Raw genomic sequence first — 21,969 nt, 5'->3', positions numbered from 1 at the left:
GGCAAGCGTTAGTTAAAAGCAACAAGGCAGCTGGAAGAGGCTCCTACCTTTTGCTGGGTCAGGGAAGATCCCGTGGCTCCTGCTCTTTATCACAGAGTTCTTAGGAGACTCATGGCACTCCCCCATCTGCAATGCAATTCAATTAAATGTGCTATATGCATTATAATCAGTAAGTTACAATCAATGATGGCAAGGATAGATAGTAGACTATGAATACAGTACAGTACCTGTCCCTGCCCCTGTCCTGGCCCCATGCCCTGTCCTGGTTCTTGCCCCGCTACGGACCCCTGTCCCGGCCCTGTCCCTGCTCCTGGCCCCCCAGGCCCCTGAGCGGTGTGGTGGGTTCTGCTGTGCTCAATGCTCTCACTCTGCTCCTTCAGAGGCAGCCAGCGAGGAGTGTTGTCCAGCTGGGATGTGTTAGACAGGTCTATCAACACCTGGAGAAAGAGCGATACAGAGATAGATACAGAGAGATACAGAGAGAGAGAGACCGAGAGAGAGACAGAGACAGAGAAAGAAAGAGTAGACAGGAATGCTTGTGTAAGCAAAGACTTATAGGAAAACACAGCAAATATACACTGAGTATACAAAACAAGCAAAAACCTGGGAACACCTGGGCCCAGATTCACAAACACCTGAGCCCAGATTCACAAAACTCTTCTTATGCAAAAACTTAAAAAGCTTCTTGAGAAAAAAAGTGAATAAGATAGTTTGTAAGTGCAAGTTCCCATCTAACGATTTAGTGATTTTCTTACGAACTTCCCAAATATCTTCTTCCAAATCATTGTTGCTAGGCAATGGTTTTAGCTGGATATGTAGTTAAGCAATGGCAATCATGTTAGCATATTTCCTACTGAGATTACTGTTCGAAAACATGTTCTTGGGTTTAAACTAATCGATACTGAAACTTTCACATGAAGTTTGTGAGTGAATTAAACATGTTAAATTGCTTTCGTGAGCTTTTTCTCTCACTGCCCTTATTTTAAGACAAGGGTTTAGCTACCTTGAAAATAACTTTATTTTCAGAATCTAATTTCTTCTTAACATTTTTCTAAAGGAGTAACATAAGAAGTAGCGCTAGAACGTTTCCAAGAATCTTTTTGAGGAATAGCAACTTGTCTTAACTTTCTTTTTAAGTCTATAGTTAAGAAGAAAATGGCAGTTAAGAAAACATTTCTTCCTAAGAACGTTTTGTGAATCTGAGCTCTGCTCTTTCCCTGACATAGACTCACCAGGTGAATCCAGGTGAAAGCTATGCTCCCTTATTGATGTCACTTGTTAAATCCATTTCAATCAGTGTAAATGAAGGGCAGGAGAAAGGTTAAAGGATATTTAAGTCTTGAGACAATTGAGACATGGATTGTGTATGTGTGACATTCAGAGGGTGAATGGGCCAGAAAAAAAGATTTAAGTGTCATTGAACGAGGTATGATAGTAGGTACCAGGCTGCTGGGTTTTTCAGGCTCAACAGTTTCTTGTGTGTATCAAGAATGGTCCACCCACCAAAGGACATCCAGCCAAATTGACACAACTGTGAAAAGCATAGGAGTCAACATGGGCCAGCATCCCTGTGGAACGCTTTCGACACCTTGTAGAGTCCACGCCCCAACAAATTGAGTCTGTTCTGAGGGCATAAGGGGGATGGAGGAAATGAACATTAGGAAGGTGTACCTAATGTTTGGTATAGTCAGTATATGTCGAGGTTTGCTGTGAACAAACCACCATTCTACATTATAAACAATTAGGATCCTTCTCCATTTAGCAGAGGATCCGTGGGATTCATTATATAGACTGACAAACAATGAAACTAGCTTTGAATAAAGTCTTGTTGAGAGGGGAGCAATAAGGCTGGAAACATGAGCCGCTTTTGGCTAGAGAACATTTAAAAACATGGCATCAGGAGACATTAGGGTAAAGGGATGACTGAAGTAAATGTATGTGACGTCTAAACCAGAGTGTGTCTGATTCTGGAGACACTTACTTCTCCCAGGAAGTCATTGGAGGAAGATCTGTCATAATCCCACACTGTCACCTCCAGAGTCTTTTTCTTTAGCTGAGAGACAGAGAGAGTGAGGGAGAGAGAGAGAGAGAGAGAGAGAGAGAGAGAGAGAGAAAGAGAGGTGGGGGGAGCGAGGGAGAGAGAGAGAGAGAGAGAGAGAGAGAGAGAGAGAGAGAGAGAGAGAGAGAGAGAAAGAGAGGTGGGGGGAGTGAGAGAGAGAGAGAGAGAGAGAGAGTGAGAGGATGAGCGAAAAGTGATTAAATGAACAAATACATTTAAACGAGTTATGCCAGGTACAACACCCATGCAGTCATACTGTATATCACTCAACCAGCCAGTCAGTGGACTGGGTAATTGTGTGTGTGTGTGTGTGTGTGTGTGTGTGTGTGTGTGCGTGCATGCGTGCGTGCGTGCGTGTGTGCGTGTGTGTGTGTGCTTGGCAGGAGAGTGGGAGAGTGAGTGGGTAATAGAGCAGCATTTACAACCTCAGTGGGCAGAATAGAAAGAAGTAGCTAACAGCAGAGATTCTCAGAAGAGACACTAGACTAGAGACACTACTGCTGTATGGACAGACTGCACTCATCTTACATTGTCTGAATTGCAGCTAAGCAAGGGCTGCTACTGTTATGTTGAATGAAGATGTCTCTGTCTCTGTTTCTCTCTGGTGACTGGTAGTCTGTAAGGGGGTTGTTTAACCTAACCAGGTCAGCGGTGCTATGGGCTTCAGAGGATTGGTAATGGGAACCAAGGCTGCAGAGGGATAGTCAGAACAACCCTAAGGATTCAGAACTACCAATCCAACTGGAAATAAGATTAACATAAACATTCAACATTAATGTGTGTGTGTGTGTGTGTGTGTGTGTGTGTGTGTGTGTGTGTGTGTGTGTGTGTGTGTGTGTGTGTGTGTGTGTGTGTGTGTGTGTGTGTGTGTGTGTGTGTGTGTGTGTGTGTGTGTGTGTGTGATGCATGCGTTAGTAGGTGCATGTGTGTGTGTGTGCATGCATGTGTGTGTGTTCCTACCTGTTCCAGGTGTATGTTCTTGTAGATGACAGTCTGGTTCCACTCTGGGTTCAGACTCCTCTGGACGTACTTGGTCCTCCTCTTGTTCTCAGCACTGTGATGTCATAACAAAGGGACACGTTTAGTCTCAGACGTGGTCTTTGTAAGTTAATATGGCCACATTATTGTAGATTTTCTCCAATTACATTTGATGGTAGATATAGAGATGATATAGCAGGATGTCAATAATTGAATATCTGATTCAATATAATTATATCATCATGATGTCTTGCAAATGTTGGATGAGTAAATTGCATAGGCACACTGGCTAGACGGGATCACAACATCATAGAAATAGTCAAAGAAAGTCAAAGAAATAGTGATGTCTGTAAGGTTGAATCAACATATCTGACTCATGGAATGATTTCACATTTCAACCTTGATTTCAACCCGGCAATGTTCTTGGCTGAATTTGCACATCATACAATCATGAGTTGTTTAGGATGACAGAGATACAAATAGGAGAAAAAAGAGAGAGTGAAATAAAGTGGAGAAAGATTAGATAGAGAGAGAGAGGAAGAGCAAGAGAGTGCTTTTATCAACGTATCAACGCAAAATGAATAACGATGAATGCGGGAGACAATGAGGAAAAGCACTTTGGAGGTGGAAAATGTACGTGGGGAAAAACACTGACTGAATGCAGAGAAGCAGAGAATGAGAGAAGGAGAGAAAGAGAGAGAGGAGAGGAGCAGAGAGGATAGAATAAGATAAGAAGAAAAGGAGAGGGGCAGAGAAGGAGAGAAGAAGAGAAGAGGAGTAGAGAAGAAGAGAAGGAGAGAAGAAGAGAAGAGGAGTAGAGAAGGAGAGAAGAAGAGGAGAGAAGGAGAGAAGAGGAGTAGAGAAGAAGAGAAGAAGAGAAGAGGAGTAGAGAAGGAGAGAAGAAGAGGAGAGAAAGAGAGAAGAGGAGTAGAGAAGAAGAGAAGAAGAGAAGAGGAGTAGAGAAGGAGAGAAGAAGAGGAGAGAAGGAGAGAAGAGGAGTAGAGAAGAACAGAAGAAGTGGAGCAGAGTAGGAGAGGAGAGAAGCAGGAGAAGCACTACACTACCTTGCGTTCTGGACTACCATGACTTGTCTGAGAGTCCAGGGGAGGGATAGGAGGGTAGAGACAACAAACAACAAGTACCGCAAAAAGAAAGAAACCATCAGAGAAACAGAGACAGAAACCATCAGAGAAACAGAGACAGAAACCATCAGAGAAACAGAGACAGAAACCATCAGAGAAACAGAGACAGAAACCATCAGAGAAACAGAGACAGAAACCATCAGAGAAACATAGACAGAAACCATCAGAGAAACAGAGACAGAAACCATCAGAGAAACAGAGACAGAAACCATCAGAGAAACAGAGACAGAAACCATCAGAGAAACATAGACAGAAACCATCAGAGAAACAGAGACAGAAACCATCAGAGAAACAGAGACAGAAACCATCAGAGAAACATAGACAGAAACCATCAGAGAAACAGAGACAGAAACCATCAGAGAAACAGAGACAGAAACCATCAGAGAAACATAGACAGAAACCATCAGAGAAACAGAGATATAAACCATCAGAGAAACAGAGACAGAAACCATCAGAGAAACAGAGACAGAAACCATCAGAGAAACAGAGACAGAAACCATCAGAGAAACAGAGACAGAAACCATCAGAGAAACAGAGACAGAAACCATCAGAGAAACAGAGACATAAACCATCGGAGAAACATAGACAGAAACCATCAGAGAAACAGAGACAGAAACCATCAGAGAAACAGAGACAGAAACCATCAGAGAAACATAGACAGAAACCATCAGAGAAACATAGACAGAAACCATCAGAGAAACAGAGACAGAAACCATCAGAGAAACAGAGACAGAAACCATCAGAGAAACAGAGATATAAACCATCAGAGAAACAGAGACAGAAACCATCAGAGAAACAGAGACAGAAACCATCAGAGAAACAGAGACAGAAACCATCAGAGAAACAGAGACATAAACCATCAGAGAAACAGAGACATAAACCATCAGAGAAACAGAGACATAAAGGGAAGGAGACATTGAAACATAAAGACATGGTTTATTTACTACTACCTATTGTTAAAACACAGATCAAACAGTCCATTTATACTGAGCTAGAGAGAATACACACGTCAAACGTTTGATGTATGACCCTATGTCCGGGTGCATGCCCATATTTGGGCATCCGGTCAGGACAACCTGGCGTGAAGTTATCATATGTTTATGCCCATATAAGGGCATCCTGTTCCTGTTGTCATGCATTAGAGTGTGTGTTAATTTATGCATATATTGCATCTATTCCTTTGAAGTTGTCATGATGGTTGATATGTAGGGACCTCGTTGAAATGGGGGGTATGTGTTTGAACATTTCAAAGAGGATGGCCCCACACCCCCTATTTTATTGACCTTAGGACTGTTGTCTGTGAAACAGGAATGTCCGGGGATATTGTGGGGAGCAGATGCATTATAAATAAGACCCAGAACAACACATGATAAACCACTAAAGAAATTAAACATGGATCTTGTGATCAGTGGCAAAGCAGTGATGACCGTAACAACGAAATCAGGACCGCGGCTGAAACATAGAGAAAGGTCAGAGTAAAAAGCAACAATATACAATGCGCCAAAAAAACGTTTTTAAATGTGTATAGAACCCAATACCGCCCCCAACTGCGCTAAAAGATCATGTGATGATGTCTAATGGACAGCTATGGGGTTATCAGTTTGATTACCAGGCCTGTAGAGTGAACCTCTATACGGTAGCCGAAGGAGAAGAATATACAGACCAGACTTTAGGAGTGGACTATGGGCTTGAAGACTGGCAGGTTTTTCACAAGGTGGTGTGTCCCAAACTGAGAGTTATCACAGAGGGGTATAGCATGTTCACGGGCTACGAGACCCCTTGGGAAGGTACCCCCGACTCCTCAGGAAGAATATTTCACAGGGTGAAAATACAAAGAAAGAATGGACTTCCATGTGGATGCGTGGAGTTCTAGATCAGCAACGAGGAAACCCACATCCAAAACATTCGTGATGGTGGTGATTTTATGTTGCGCATGCTTATTCCTTTTAAAAGTTGGGATCTAATGGAATTGAAAATGTTAGAGTTGTTGGACGCTCTTTTTTGTACAGAGCCAACAACGGCAAAGCATTGTTCGGCTAAGGAAGTGCATAATATACAGTGGGGCATAAAAGTATTTAGTCAGCCACCAATTGTGGAAGTTCTCCTACTTAAAAAGATGATGTAATTTTAATGTAATTTTCATCATCATCATTTTCATCACTTCAACTATGACAGACAAAATGAGAGAAAAAAAATCCAGAAAATCACATTGTAGGATATTTATGAATTTATTTGCAAATTATGGTGGAAAATAAGTATTTGGTCAATAACAAAAGTTTATCTCAATACTTTGTTATATACCCTTTGTTGGCAATGACAGAGGTCAAACGTTTTCTGTAAGTCTTCACAAGGTTTTCACACACTGTTGCTGGTATTCTGGCCCATTCCTCCATGCAGATCTCCTCTAGAGCAGTGATGTTTTGGGGCTGTTGCTGGGCAACACGGACTTTCAACTCCCTCCAAAGATTTTCTATGGGGTTGAGATCTGGAGACTGGCTAGGCCACTCCAGGACCTTGAAATGCTTCTTACGAAGCCATTCCTTCGTTGCCCAGGCGGTGTGTTTGGGATCATTGTCATGCTGAAAGACCCAGCCACGTTTCATCTTCAATGCCCTTGCTGATGGAAGGACTGCAATAGCATCGAATAGTCCCCGCGATATGCAACTGTTCAGGGAAGTCAGGAACAAATACACGCAGTCAGTCAGGAAAGCTAAGGCCAGCTTCTTCAGGCAGAAATTTGCATCCTGTAGCTCCAACTCCAAAAAGTTCTGGGACACTGTGAAGTCCATGGAGAACAAGAGCACCTCCTCCCAGCTGCCCACTGCACTGAGGCTAGGTAACACGGTCACCACCGATAAATCCATGATTATCGAAAACTTCAACAAGCATTTCTCAACGGCTGGCCATGCCTCCGCCTGGCTACTCCAACCTCGGCCAACAGCTCCGCCCCCCCCGCAGCTACTCGCCCAAGCCTCTCCAGGTTCTCCTTTACCCAAATCCAGATAGCAGATGTTCTGAAAGAGCTGCAAAACCTGGACCCGTACAAATCAGCTGGGCTTGACAATCTGGACCCTCTATTTCTGAAACTATCCGCCGCCATTGTCGCAACCCCTATTACCAGCCTGTTCAACCTCTCTTTCATATCGTCTGAGATCCCCAAGGATTGGAAAGCTGCCACAGTCATCCCCCTCTTCAAAGGGGGAGACACCCTGGACCCAAACTGTTACAGACCTATATCCATCCTGCCCCGCCTATCTAAGGTCTTCGAAAGCCAAGTCAACAAACAGGTCACTGACCATCTCGAATCCCACCGTACCTTCTCCGCTGTGCAATCTGGTTTCCGAGCCGGTCACGGGTGCACCTCAGCCACGCACAAGGTACTAAACGATATCATAACCGCCATCGATAATAGACAGTACTGTGCAGCCGTCTTCATCGACCTTGTCAAGGCTTTCAACTCTGTCAATCACCATATTCTTATCGGCAGACTCAGTAGCCTCGGTTTTTCTGATGACTGCCGTGCCTGGTTCACCAACTACTTTGCAGACAGAGTTCAGTGTGTCAAATCGGAGGGCATGCCGGTCCTCTGGCAGTCTCTATGGGGGTACCACAGGGTTCAATTCTCGGGCCGACTCTTTTCTCTGTATATATCAATGATGTTGCTCTTGCTGCGGGCGATTCCCTGATCCACCTCTACGCAGACGACACCATTCTATATACTTCCGGCCCGTCCTTGGACACTGGACACACACTATCAAATCTAGAGTCGGTTTTCTATTCCGCAACAAAGCCTCCTTCACTCACGCTGCCAAACTTACCCTAGTAAAACTGACTATCCTACCGATCCTCGACTTCGGCGATATCATCTACAATCACGATGGCAACACCAACCCCAGCACGCGCTCAAGCAGGTGTATCTCACTGATCATCCCTAAAGCCAACACCTCATTTGGCCGCCTTTCGTTCCAGTTCTCTGCTGCCTGTGACTGGAACGAATTGAAAAAATGGCTGAAGTTGGAGACTTTTATCTCCCTCACCAACTTCAAACATCTGCTATCTGAGCAGCTAACCGATCGCTGCAGCTGTACATAGTCTATCGGTAAATAGCCCACCCATTTTTACCTACCTCATCCCCATACTGTTTTTATTTATTTACTTTTCTGCTCTTTTGCACAACAATATCTCTACCTGTACATGACCATCTGATCATTTATCACTCCAGTGTTAATCTGCAAAACTGTAACTATTTGCCTACCTCCTCATGCCTTTTGCACACAATGTATATAGATTCTCTTTTTTTTCTACTGTGTTATTGACTTGTTAATTGTTTACTCCATGTGTAACTCTGTGTTGTCTGTTCACACTGCTATGCTTTATCTTGGCCAGGTCGCAGTTGCAAATGAGAACTTGTTCTCAACTAGCCTACCTGGTTAAATAAAGGTGAAATTAAAAAATTTAAGAATAAAACTCTAAATCTTACGATACATGGCCCCATTCATTCTTTCCTTTACACGGATCAATCGTCCTGGTCCCTTTGCAGAAAAACAGCCCCAAAGCATGATGTTTCCACCCCCATGCTTCACAGTAGGTATGGTGTTCTTTGGATGCAACTCAGCATTCTTTGTCCTCCAAACACGATGAGTTGAGTTTTTACAAAAAAGTTATATTTTGGTTTCATCTGACCATATGACATTCTCCAAATCTTCTTCTGGATCATCCAAATTCTCTCTAGCAAACTTCAGACGTGCCTGGACATGTACTGGCTAAAGCAGGGGGACACGTCTGGCACTGCAGGATTTGAGTCCCTGGCGGCGTAGTGTGTTACTGATGGTAGGCTTTGTTACTTTGGTCCCAGCTCTCTGCAGGTCATTCACTAGGTCCCCCCGTGTGGTTCTGGGATTTTTGCTCAGCATCCTTGTGATCATTTTGACCCCACGGGGTGAGATCTTGCGTGGAGCCCCAGATCGAGGGAGATTATGAGTGGTCTTGTATGTCTTCCATTTCCTAATAATTGCTCCCACAGTTGATTTCTTCAAACCAAGCTGCTTACCTATTGCAGATTCAGTCTTCCCAGCCTGGTGCAGACCTACAATTTTTTTTCTGGTGTCCTTCGACAGCTCTTTGGTCTTGGCCATAGTGGAGTTTGGAGTGTGACTGTTTGAGGTTGTGGACAGGTGTCTTTTATACGGATGACAAGTTCAAACAGGTGTCATTTATACAGGTAACGAGTGGAGGACAGAGGAGCCTCTTAAAGAAGAAGTTACAGGTCTGTGAGAGCCAGAAATCTTGCTTGTTTGTAGGTGACCAAATACTTATTTTCCACCATAATTTGCAAATAAATTCATAAAAAATCCTACAATGTGATTTTCTGGATTTTTTCTCTCATTTTGTCTGTCATAGTTGAAGTGTACCTATGATAAAAATTACAGGCCTCTCTCATCTTTTTAAGTGGGAGAACTTGCACAATTGGTGGCTGGCTAAATACTTTTTTGCCCCACTGTAAAAGGTATGCGAAAAAGTTGTAAATATATATATGGGACATGACAAGACGAGGACAAAAGACGTCTGACTGCTATGCCATCTTGGTGACAAACTTATATAGCGGATGTGTGTGTTTCAAAAATTCAGCGACACAAGCCTGTAAATGTAAACCAAATATACAGGGTGTTGCATGCTTGGATCGTTGAGAAAACGGGGACTAGTATCCTGCTACGAATCCTGAATTGTCTGTGTACATAATACTTGCAAAAATAAAAAATAAAAATGAAATGTTGTTATTTGAAAGGGGCTCATTAACGTTATTGTACCTCAGAGAGGCAAGAAGGATGGCGGAGCAGATGTTGAAAAACATGTATTATACCCCCTCTAACCCAGGGTCTTATGGGGGTAAGGAGCGTTTACAGAGAGCTATAGCCAAAGAAACAGGTAACAGGTTAGGCGCTGCTCAAGTGAATGAATGGTTAGCAGAGCAGGATGCTTACACTCTGCATAAACCTGTACGAAAACAATTTCCAAGAAATATAGTTTTTTCTACTCTTCTCTCATCCCAGTTTCAGGCGGATCTATGTGACATGCAGGTCCTTGCAGATAAAAATGATGGAAATCGCTACATGATACATAGATATTTTCTCTAAAATAGCATTTGTAAGGGTCTTAAAAAATAAGAGTGGTGCAGAGGTGACCCGGGCCTTTGACTCTATCTTGACGGAAGGAGGAGCCCACAAGAAGTGTAGACTGACGGCGGAAAATCATTTTTTAATAATGAAGAAGCACAATATCGTACATTTTGCTACAGGCTCGGATTTGAAAGCTTCAGTTGTTGAACGCTTTAACAGAACTCTGATGTGGAAATATTTTACAGCTCACAACACACATAGATATATCGATATAGTTCAAGATTTAGTAAAGGGTTACAACTGCAGCTACCATAAGAGTATACGGATGAAGCCCTCCGAGGTCTCTTCTGAAAACTCTTTTCAAGTCTTTAAAAATCTGTATGGTTTGTTCCCCCTTCGCTGTAAGAAAATATATATTTTTTTATATTCATACTGGGGACTTGGTACGTATATCCAAGTTGAGGGGTGTTTTCGACAAAAAATATGAGCAAGGTTACAGCGATGAGTTGTTCACCGTTACAGAATGTCTACCGGACATACCCCCTGTCTACAAGTTCAAAGAATATGACGGGGAGCTTATAGAGGGATATTTTTATGAGAAGGAACTACAGAAGGTACAGATGGGTAAAGACAAACTATTTCACGTGGAGGAGATTCTAGATCAGAAGAGAGAAAAGGGTCAAAAATTAATGTTGGTCCGTTGGAAAAACTGGCCTCAAAAGTTCAACAGTTGGGTATTAAAGCACGATGTGGTGGAGGCATCGGGGGTTAACTTAAACTCTCATGCATGATAAATACAACATCATTCAAGTGTACACAGGAGTGCATCATGGAACACAGCGGCTTCTACCCGACTCTCCCCAGTAATGCGTCTGCACATATATATCGTAATAATCAGAGTTTGAATTATACAACCAATTTTCCAAAGCCTATAGAGTTATCAGAAGGCCTGGGAAGTAGGTCTCAGCGAGATTACATACCCCCATAGCTGGTATAATATCAAGGATAAGGACCGTGACTTTTTTTGCAAAAGGATATCGGAACCTCTGAAACTTGTAAAGAATAAATAAGGGTTCTATAGAACCGTCGACAGGATCGTCTCCGAGTTGAATGAACTCCTAACCCTGAACAATATGGAAATACTCTTGATCTACAACCCTATACATAAATGTGTACAAATCTCAGGGGATGCTGGTGGGGGTATAAAGACCTGTGGTAATTTAGCCTACATGAGGGGGATGGGTCCCAATAAATGGACGTATGTGAAAGATGAATTATTCCTATTCCCTGCGGTTATACATGCAGGGTTTTACAACATATTTGTGTATACCGACATCATATCCTATCAAAGGGTAGGAGACAGTTATGTGCCCCTCCTGAGAACAGTTCATATAGAGGGAAAGGATGGTGATGTAGTCACTGTTAACTATGACAAGCCACACTACGTACCAGTTCATATAGAGGGAAAGGATGGTGATGTAGTCACTGTTAACTATGACAAGCCACACCATGTACCTATAAGAAATATATTGAAAACATTCTGGTTGAGCTTAAAACAGATCAGAACGAAAACATTGAATTTACTTATGGTAAAACGATTATAAAACTACACTTTAGACCCAGCAAAACCTCTCTACATATCTAATATATTATTAATATTATATATATATTTTTTATATAAATGATAATAAATGAAATGGTTATGGTACACAACCACCATCTCGACACTAACCGCTATGTCTCATACTATGTTGATGAAGTGGGTAATGGATTAACAGGCTATCATGGATCCCCGACCATTTACGGTCCAGGGATAGGAGGTATATTTCATAACCTCTTTAGGATGGTTTTACCATTTGTGAAGAGAGGCCTCAGCATAGCCAAGCCACATTTAAAATCAGTGGCTAAAAACATTGTAAGTGAGGTTGTAGCCAATGCTATGACCAGAAGGGCGTCATCAGATGCCGAGCATCAAAAAGGCTCGGGGCGTATGATGTTGTCTCGAAGACCAAAAAAGAGCCCTCCGGGTATAAGGCGCATTTTCAATAGATAGGTCCAGTTATGTGGAGATAGCCCCACTCTCCGCCATTACAGACAACAGTCCTATAGAATTTTTCATACCAGGCCACGGTGATAACTATCTGGACCTCAACAACACCTTGGTGCATTTACGTCTCAAAGTGACCAAAAGAGATGGTACTAATATTGCAAACGATGCCAAAGTGAGTCTCATTAATTACCCAGTGGCCACCATCTTCTCCCAAGTGGATGTGACTTTGGGTGAACGCCTAATCAGTCAAAGCAGTGCCACATACCCTTATAGGGCCATCATGGAATATTTACTCAACTACTCCGAAGACACTCTCAGGACACAATTCAGTGCTGGGCTATTTAGCAAGGATACTGCAGGAGTCTCTGTGGAATCGATAGACCCTTCCACCGGTGCAAACAAAGGACTGGAGGCACGTGCTCGCTACTGTGCCGAATCTCGAGAGTTTCATCTGCTAGGGCCTATACACTCTGACATTTTCTTTCAAGAAAGTTTACTCTTAAATTCGGTTGATTAAAGACTAAAATCAACCAGGGCCAAGGATGAGTTTTGTCTGATCTCTGCCCAGGACGGGGACTTTAGTTTAATAGTGTTGGGGGCAATGCTTTTTATTAAAAAGTGTCTGTATCTCTGGCAGCAGTTCGTCTGGGTCACTCACAGGCTTTGATGAAAGGAAATGCCCTTTACCCTCTCCAAAGAATTACCATGAAAACCTTTAGCATACCTGTGGGCAGTAGAATCTGCAGTCAAGAAAACCTTTTTCTAGGCCCTTTACCCCGCTAAATGGTTATAGGTTTGGTTGATCACGCCTCGTATACGGGCAGCTTACATAAAAAAACTTTCATGGAGAGTATGTAGCTCTCTGTCAGGATGGACGTCAGGTCCCTGCTACGGCTTTCCAACCGCAATTTATAACAACATATCTGTGCGAGAATTTTACAATCTATTCCTGGCTACCGGGAGGCATCTAAAAGATCTCTCTTGCTGTCTCTGCCTGGCCGGTTCCCCTCTTTCCACTGGGATTCTCTGCCTCTAACCCTATTACAGGGGCTGAGTCACTGGCTTACTGGGGCTCTCTCATTTATGAACATTTGAACATCTTGGCCATGTTCTGTTATAATCTCCACCCGGCACAGCCAGAAGAGGACTGGCCACCCCACATAGCCTGGTTCCTCTCTAGGTTTCTTCCTAGGTTTTGGCCTTTCTAGGGAGTTTTTCCTAGCCACCATGCTTCTACACCTGCATTGCTTGCTGTTTGGGGTTTTAGGCTGGGTTTCTGTACAGCACTTTGAGATATCAGCTGATGTATGAAGGGCTATATAAATCAATTTGATTTGATTTGATTTATTGACAGAAATTATTTTGCAGAGGGTTACACATTGTATGCTTCAATTTATCACCTGATGATGACACCTCAGGAAATCTGTCTGTGCTGTCCCAAGGTAACCTCCGGCTGGAAATGCATTTCCGTACACCTTTAGCCTGTACAGTTAGCATGATTGTTTATGCATGCTCTGATTCAATCTTGGAAGTGAATGCCCGAAGACAAGTCTCAGTGGATTATTATTAAGGATCGTTGAGCAAAGACATGAATACCCAAGAGCTGGAGGGGCTCATAAGCCGCTTGATTGGAAAACAATTTTGTGGAGTGTGGGCTTGTGATGAATTACCTATTGAGAAATGGCCGGAGTGGCCATTTTGTGTTCAAATATGTGTCCTTTAAGACCGTGTAATCAAGGCTTATGCTCACGTCAAATGTTTCAAGAATGCCACAAATGTTAAATTGCTTAATTTTTCAAGTAAAATGTTTTGAATTTAATCATAGTCATTCAAAAGTAATTCAAAAGTCTAACCACCCTGAGAGATCGGGATTAGGAAAAGGTTGGGAGACGTTCAGGGGGGTAAATTAGTTATCATCATCCTTTTCAAAAGGGGAGAGGGGTTGTTGGGACATCTTTAGGGGTACTGTAGCTCGTTGAAGGTTTTTGTTTTAAAGTTTGAATCTGTTGACGAAGCTTATAGTTGGGTACACCAGAGAGGGGAATGTTGAGGATTGCCAGGGCCTTAAGAAACCGACGCCACCCGGCGTCTTCTGTCATTAGCAACCTTGTGGGCTGCAGTGGTACTTTTAAGCAAGTCCATCATATGGGAACCCTTGACAACATCGCCCTGAAGGATAAACTCTCCTTTGTCATTCCAAGTAGTGGTACCCTTTGAGTCTTTTATCTTGTTCATAATATATCTAACATTTTTCCTGTTACGTGCCGGAACATGTGTCAACATGTCATGCATAATGTTATTTTCAACAGGCATTTGATCTTCAACCAGTAATATCGCAGGTACAGGTATTACAGGGGCTTGGCTCTCTCTAGGTGCGTCATCTTTTAAAGGGTACGGTAGGGAAAGCGATAAATGGATGGTCTCTCTTTCACCTTGTTTTACCAAGGCCAAATACCTTCGCAAGAGGTTTGTGTATTTTTGGACCTTTTTATAGGGGTTCAATCCTTTTTGGTTCAAAATATCCTTCATGGCCGTATCCAAATCATTTCCAAATCATTTCCCGCTGTTTGTCCACGATTTATGGCACTTTGGTAGGGTCCTCATAGCTCTCCATAAAGTAGGATTTCCATCCCGGGTACATCTGCTGAGCTAGAGTGTTAATTTGTAGTTTGTCTCTAGGGCTTTTGAACAAAACCATGTAATTGGCATTCAAACTGATGGTGCGGCTATTTTTTACCTTGGTGAAACACATTCTGCACCAGGTAAAGCACGAACGGGTTTCTATGATGAGTATATTGGGTAAAAGCTCGTGCAATTTCAGGATATTCGCTACCTGCAAATAGCATATCGTCCAAAACCAGCAGATTATTTTTATGAGGAGGGAGAAGTTCATCATCAGACAGGGATTCTGGTATTCCTTCAACAAATGTGATTTTATTTCCTTCAACAGTTCATCATACAATGGTTGATAACACCACACGATATTGTCAGGTTTCTGAGATAACACATGTTCAGAATTCTCTAAAATACTTTTTACAAAACAGTTTTTACCGCTATTGGATGGGCCTGCGATTAAGGCTGAAAATGGTAGTTGCAACCTGGGGTCAAAACCTTCTACAGCAGCCATTATATCTGAAGCTTTAAGACACACTGCGGCTTGTAACATAAGTCAGTAGTCAAAGGGCAATGTGGTCCCATCAGGCAAAAGCAGTCTCTTGTCATAGACTACCGTGAATATTTTCGTAAGTGGGGCATTCCTTAGATGGAAACCCTTTTTATCCCTAACAATCTTTTTGTAGGAGCTCAGAATCGCCAAGTCACTATTCCGGTCGTTTATGAACCCCTCGACTAAGCGTGTGATTGATTCCAAGTTTACATGTGGGCTATTTTCATCGTTTTGAGTCACGCCTTTGGCTTTCAACACCACGTGATTGTCTTTAGTCCTAAAAGCATAGCTTTTGGAACTACAGGAGGACCATTCTGTAAAATGGTCACCATCTTCGAGTTCACTCGTTAAACCACCCAGATAGTTGCTAAGTGGGGTTTCCAATCACCCTGTTCGCTTACATAGATCACAGAGTCTGTGTTGTGGTAAAGAACCCGCCTCTGAAGCTGCTCCATGGGGGCGTACAGTTCAAGTCGGCCATATGCCGTGGTAAATGCTGCAAGAAACACATTTACATTACCCGGGGGTAGAGCCCACTTCCTGTTACGTCTCCATTGCACCAGGGCAATGTCTTGACTCAAGAATGAAAAATGTGAAATGTTGTACTGGTCTGAAAAAACAAATTCCAAATATTCTTTGGGGTCTTTAATGATCGACGTTGTTAGCATATTGCTTCTCTGGGAAAGCTTCCCCCAAAGAGAGTTTAAGTACAATTTCGACAGATTTCTTTTGGTTTTGTTGACCTCTATTCTGTCTGGGTCAAGAAGTATGCCTTCTCTGTCATGATAGTCTTGAATGTACTTGTCTTTGCTCTCTTGATCTGTGACTAATGCAGGATAGCCTGAAGCCATTTGCGGTAAATCTCAAGAAGGTCTTTATTTACTCTTTAAAAAGAGTGTGATTTCCTGGAAAAGTTCCACACTTCAAATAATTTGGCCACACGATACCACATCTCTAGAGCCTTAGAGAATTCAACTGTGACCCATACACCTGTCAGGGCTCTTTCTTGATCTGAATGATAACAAGGGTTTTCCTGGTTGTTGTTTTCACTGCAGGTGCGACAAAGGGGAAAGAAAAGTTTTCCTTGAGGGCCCTTGTAAGGCAACACTGGTATAAACAAACCCCTAGGAGGGTAGACAGTTGCTTTGATCAGACCAAAATAGTTTTGGGATAAGTCAAAGTCACGGTGAATAATTTCAGGATGCCACCTAGGATAGCACGAGGAACTCATTACATGAGGATAAAGGGATGTAAAATGTACATATCCTATTGTCTCGTCGGGTTGCGCTAAATACCGCAATGTCAAAGCATTTGTACGGCCTCCATACAAGGCCTGCCGTGGTTCCAACGGTTCTGGTGTGTCAAAGCTGGAAAGGAAGGCTCGAACATGAGGATCAGACTTTTTGAGTGCGGTCCACTCATGCTCCCACATCACATTCACTTTCAACCCATAAGTGGCCTGTAAAGATTCCAATCTGTCTTGGAACTCTTGGTACATTTCCCCAAAATAATTTTGGGTTAGGACACACATGGCCTGGGGCACAAAGCAAGATTTGTGCCCCCCCATGGAAGAAACAACTGTTGTACTCAAACACTGTCTCAACACCGTCAATCTGTGTGTATCCATCTACATGATAAGGCCCAAAAGCCTTCTCACCCCTATTCAAAGCATGTTGAATAAAAATGTCTTCATCCTGGGCCAAGTACTCCAACCATTGAAAGGACCCACTAGAGTATGACTTGAATTGGCGTCGGTAGTTGTCAGGCGAGGGGATAGCTATAGAGGATGTAGGCAGATAGTGTGTACGATAGGTTTTCATGCATGCCGATGCAATAGTTGTACAACTCCAGGGGTCAATGCCTGCATCTTTGATTACCTCTTCTCTGAATCTGAGGCATCCTTCACAAAGTATAACTACATCGTTGTCACAGTATGACTCCATCTCTTTGTGGAAATCAAAGGTGCTATGACATAATGTCTCGTACCATGAACCTCTCTCGCTCTTTGGGAGACATCTGATCACACCCATACATTTTGGGGCTGGGATAAGATCCAATATAATGTAGATTCTCCTCAGATGTGAATAAATGAGGGAACCAACCTTTCACAGAGTTTTCAAAACCCAAGGCCTCAGGCATTTGAGCCAATCTCATGGGTAAGACACTTAAGCTGTCAATGTATCTCTGGTTGAAGGCGGGGTCTACAAAACACAAGATCTTACTACCTTGAGCTATGACACTGGGTGCAACGCCTTGTTCAAAAGAAAATAGGAGTCATAGGCTCTAGAATTGTGAGCTATAAATGTTATGTTTCTGTATTGGGGTTTTCTAAAGTGTTTTAGAAAGAGGAGTGCACAATTGGGCCCCTCTGCTGACCACTTTTAACCCTTGAAAATCATGGTAGATACAAAAATAGGTAAATGAACACCTTATTGCTGATTCGTCTCAAAATCATAAAACACGTATTTCTCTGAAGGTTCATCTTCAGCCAGGGGCTGAATATAACACTCGTGTGGCACTTCTTGGGTCCCTAAGGTCAATAAAATAGGGGGTGTGGGGCCATCCTCTTTGAAGTGTTCAAACACATACCCCCCAGTTCAACGAGGTCCCTACACATCAACCATCATGACAACTTCAAAGGAATAGATGCAATATATGCATAAATTAACACACACTCTAACACATGACAACAGGAACAGGATGCCCTTATATGGGCATAACCACGTGATAATTTCGCGCATGCACACGTCACCCAGACATAGGGTCATAAATCAAACGTTTGACGGGTGCCGTCTACTGTATTCTCTCTTGAGCTAGAGGAGTGTGTGGGAGGTGTGTATGGGTGGTTGGAGGACCTGTACTGTATATAATCCCATGAACAGGGCTGGTAGGGCCATTAGTAGAAAGCAGATAGGGTTACAGGTTAAATAAATATCGATCTCTGCCTTTTCACAGGAAGAGAGGGATGGAGACAAGGATGAAGGAAGGGAAGGAGAGAGGGATACGGGGGCTGAAAGAAGAGATGTTACTAAACTGATAATCTCCTAGGAGGACCTTACTACAAAATCACATCACAGCACTCAGGAATAGAGCACTGCAGCCAATATAGAATCCACACACACACACAAGAATCCAAAAACACACACAAGAGTCCACACACACACACACACACACACACACACACACACACACACACACACACACACACACACACACACACACACACACACACACACACACACACACACACACACACACACACACACACACACACACACACAATATCAGTCCACTAGAGAATATAGAATGTTTTTTATATACAAATCAAGTTGTAATATCTGTCAATATGCCAACTGAGGCCAGTTAGAAGTCATGGAGATAAGGAATGAGAGTAGCCCACAGTTGGATGTGTCATTATCTTGGCAGTTCTATGTGCTCCTAGCTTTCTACTGTACTTCACAGAGAGCACACAGCAAATCTAACACAACTTAATAAAGGCCCATCATATAATGGTCAATACTCCTTAGAATACAAAACAAACAAACTGAGAGAGAGAGAGAGAGAGAGATGAAGAGAAGGACAGAGAGAGAGAGAGAGAGAGAGAGAGAGAGAGAGAGAGAGAGAGAGAGAGAGAGAGAGACAGAGACAGAGAGAGAGAGAGAGAGAGAGAGAGAGAAAGACAGAGAGAGAGAGAGAGAGAGAGAGAGAGAGAGAGAGAGAGAGAGAGAGAGAGAGAGAGAGAGAGAGAGAGAAAGACAGAGAGAGAGAGAGAGAGAGAAAGACAGAGAGACATGAAGAGAAAGACAGAGAAAGAGAGAGAGAGAGATGAAGAGAAGGACAGAGAGAGAGAGAGAGAGACAGAGAGAGAGATGAAGAGAAAGACAGAGAAAGAGAGAGAGAAATGAAGAGAAAGACAGAGAGAGAGAGAGAAAGAGAGATGAAGAGAAGGACAGAGAGAGAGAGAGAGAGAGAGAGAGAGAGAGAGAGAGAGAGAGAGAGAGAGAGAGAGAGAGAGAGAGAGAGAGAAAGAAAGACAGAGAGAGAGAGAGAGAGAGAGAGAGAGAGAGAGAAAGACAGAGAGACATGAAGAGAAAGACAGAGAGAGAGAGAGAGATGAAGAGAAGGACAGAGAGAGAGAGAGAGAGAGAGAGAGAGAGAGAGAGACAGAGAGACAGAGAGAGAGATGAAGAGAAAGACAGAGAGAGAGAGAGAGAGAGAGAGAGAGAGAGAGAGAGAGATGAAGAGAAGGACAGAGAGAGAGAGAGAGAGAGAGATGAAGAGAGGGACAGAGAGAGAGAGAGAGACAGAGAGACAGAGAGAGAGATGAAGAGAAAGACAGAGAGAGAGAGAGAGAGAGATGAAGAGAAGGACAGAGAGAGAGAGAGAGAGAGAGAGAGAGAGAGAGATGAAGAAAAGGACAGAGAGAGAGAGAGAGAGAGAGAGAGAGGGAATGGCATCCAGACAGACAGACTGATGAAAGCAGTGCCTTACCCTCTCCCTGGTAGGAGGTAGACCTTGACAAAGGGGTCAGAGTATTCTTTGGGGTCTCTCTGAGCAAGGTTCCTGGCCTGGAGGACATGCACTATCAGATTCCCCAGGTTCCTGTCGTAGTGGATCTGGAGCTGAAGATGGCAGAGAGGTCATAGATACATACAGTATATTTAACTAGGTTCTACAGGTGTGTACATCAGTGTTCCTCAACACTAGGTCCTGGGGCTGACTAATCATATAGCCCTTGACTTAAGTGGATCAATCAAGTGAGGGGATTCAAGAGAAATTAAAGTCACACTCCACTTCACAGACTTCAGACTGTGGAAAGTATGAAACCTTAAAGCAGGTGTGAGACTGACAGCAGGCTTGCCTGTATTTCCCCTGTTACAGGACGAGGCTGAGGCTTCAGCAGTTGCACGTCTGCTGTCGACTGAAAAACAAACACAGGTAGCGATTATACACTGTTTATACCGATATCCATACACACGTTTCACATTAACACACATACTCACACATACTCCCTGTTCTGTAGTGTGGCCTCCGGCCAGCCTGAAAACTTCCGTTACTATGTCCATGATACTACGGTTTTAAACTTCAGTTACTATGTCCATGATACTACGGTTTTAAACTTCCGTTACTATGTCCATGATACTACGGTTTTAAACTTCAGTTACTATGTCCATGATACTACGGTTTTAAACTTCAGTTACTATGTCCATGATACTACGGTTTTAAACGTCAGTTACTATGTCCATGATACTACGGTTTTAAGTAGCAGTAGGTTAACCAGAGCCCCTGAGTAGGATAGCTATGGTCAGATGACAGATGAAGGACCTGTCCTTGTCATGGAGCTGCTGAGCAGACTTTTCTGAAGTGACTCTATAGGACTCGGGAGGAAACTCATGAGGAGAGGTTCAGCAGACTGTAAAGGTCATGGTCTACAATCAGAGAATTTTCATTCAGTTGGTTGAGATGCATTATATTACGTCTATCATAGAAAATAGCTAATACTATGTCTATTTACACACAACCACACTAGCATGATCTCTCTCTCTCTCTCTACACACATATCATGCATGTGTCTATATAATTAGTGTCATGTTCCTGTAATCCACAATGCAGACAAAGCAATGGATCTAGACCTCCTCACACGCATGCACCATGCACCACACACACACACGTCTATGACTTAATAATGATGAACTCACCAACCACATGGCTGTAGTAACACACTCTACAGAATGCTATGGGCTCTTAATATCATAATGTACAACAGGTAGAGGCAGTACCTTGGTGCTGTGGCGTTGTTTCTTGTTGATGGCTGGGGAGGCAGGCTGGCCGGGGCTGGGGACGGCACTAGAGCTGGCCGATGCATTGCCTGAGTGTAACAGAGCTGAGCGGTCCAGGGCAGAAAGGACCCCTACTGGCCCCCCCACACCCAGGCCCATCCCAGGGGCCTGTTGTTGGGACACCTTCTGCAGCTCTGCAGCCAGTTGCTTAGGATCCACTCCTGGAGAGCGCTGCCTGTCACCTGCACACACACACACACAATTGCCAATGAGAACTTGTTCTCAACATGCCTACCTGGTTAAATAAAGGTGAAATAAAAAAATAACAAATAAAAAACAAGTGTCATTATGACTCAGTGGTCATGATTACTATGTAGGATACCCACAACCACACTAGTGACATACCAGGCTTCAGCTGGGCGTGGTTCTCCAGGGCCTGGGGGTGATCAGCGTCAGACAGCATGTTCAGATCACTGAGTGACAGGAAGGTCAAAGGTCAAATTTAGTTTTTGATATAAATTAAGTTGGGATGAGAGAGATATGATCAATTTGAGAGGAGATGGATGAGAGGAGAGAGGGATGGAAGGAGAGAGGGGGATGAGAGGAGAGAGGGATGGATGGAAGGAGAGAGAGGGATGAGAGGAGAGAGGGATGGAAGGAGAGAGAGGGATGGAAGAA

At 43.2% G+C, this 21,969-nt stretch overlaps 1 protein-coding gene across 4 annotated transcripts in view; it reads right to left on the bottom strand.

Moving 5' to 3' along the window:
- LOC109866960 (protein piccolo) overlaps positions 1-21,969 on the bottom strand; it is a 99,097-nt gene that overhangs the window by 6,413 nt on the left and 70,715 nt on the right. For 3 of the 4 annotated variants that reach the window (XM_031801422.1, XM_031801424.1, XM_031801425.1), the window contains 9 exons: positions 21,697-21,764; positions 21,292-21,533; positions 20,373-20,432; positions 20,003-20,133; positions 4,102-4,128; positions 3,020-3,113; positions 1,982-2,053; positions 228-437; positions 48-126 (listed from right to left, as the gene is read on the bottom strand). In XM_031801422.1, coding sequence (XP_031657282.1) covers positions 48-126; positions 228-437; positions 1,982-2,053; positions 3,020-3,113; positions 4,102-4,128; positions 20,003-20,133; positions 20,373-20,432; positions 21,292-21,533; positions 21,697-21,764 — 983 coding nt within the window. The remainder of the gene's footprint in view (positions 1-47; positions 127-227; positions 438-1,981; positions 2,054-3,019; positions 3,114-4,101; positions 4,129-20,002; positions 20,134-20,372; positions 20,433-21,291; positions 21,534-21,696; positions 21,765-21,969) is intronic. The other variant, XM_031801423.1, reaches the window with a different exon arrangement.

Source organism: Oncorhynchus kisutch, linkage group LG22 (assembly GCF_002021735.2).
Source record: "Oncorhynchus kisutch isolate 150728-3 linkage group LG22, Okis_V2, whole genome shotgun sequence".
In the NCBI taxonomy this organism is placed as follows: Eukaryota; Metazoa; Chordata; class Actinopteri; order Salmoniformes; family Salmonidae; genus Oncorhynchus; species Oncorhynchus kisutch.
The sequence above is the reverse complement of the archived record's forward strand: the minus strand, read 5'-3'. Positions and strand labels throughout refer to the sequence as shown.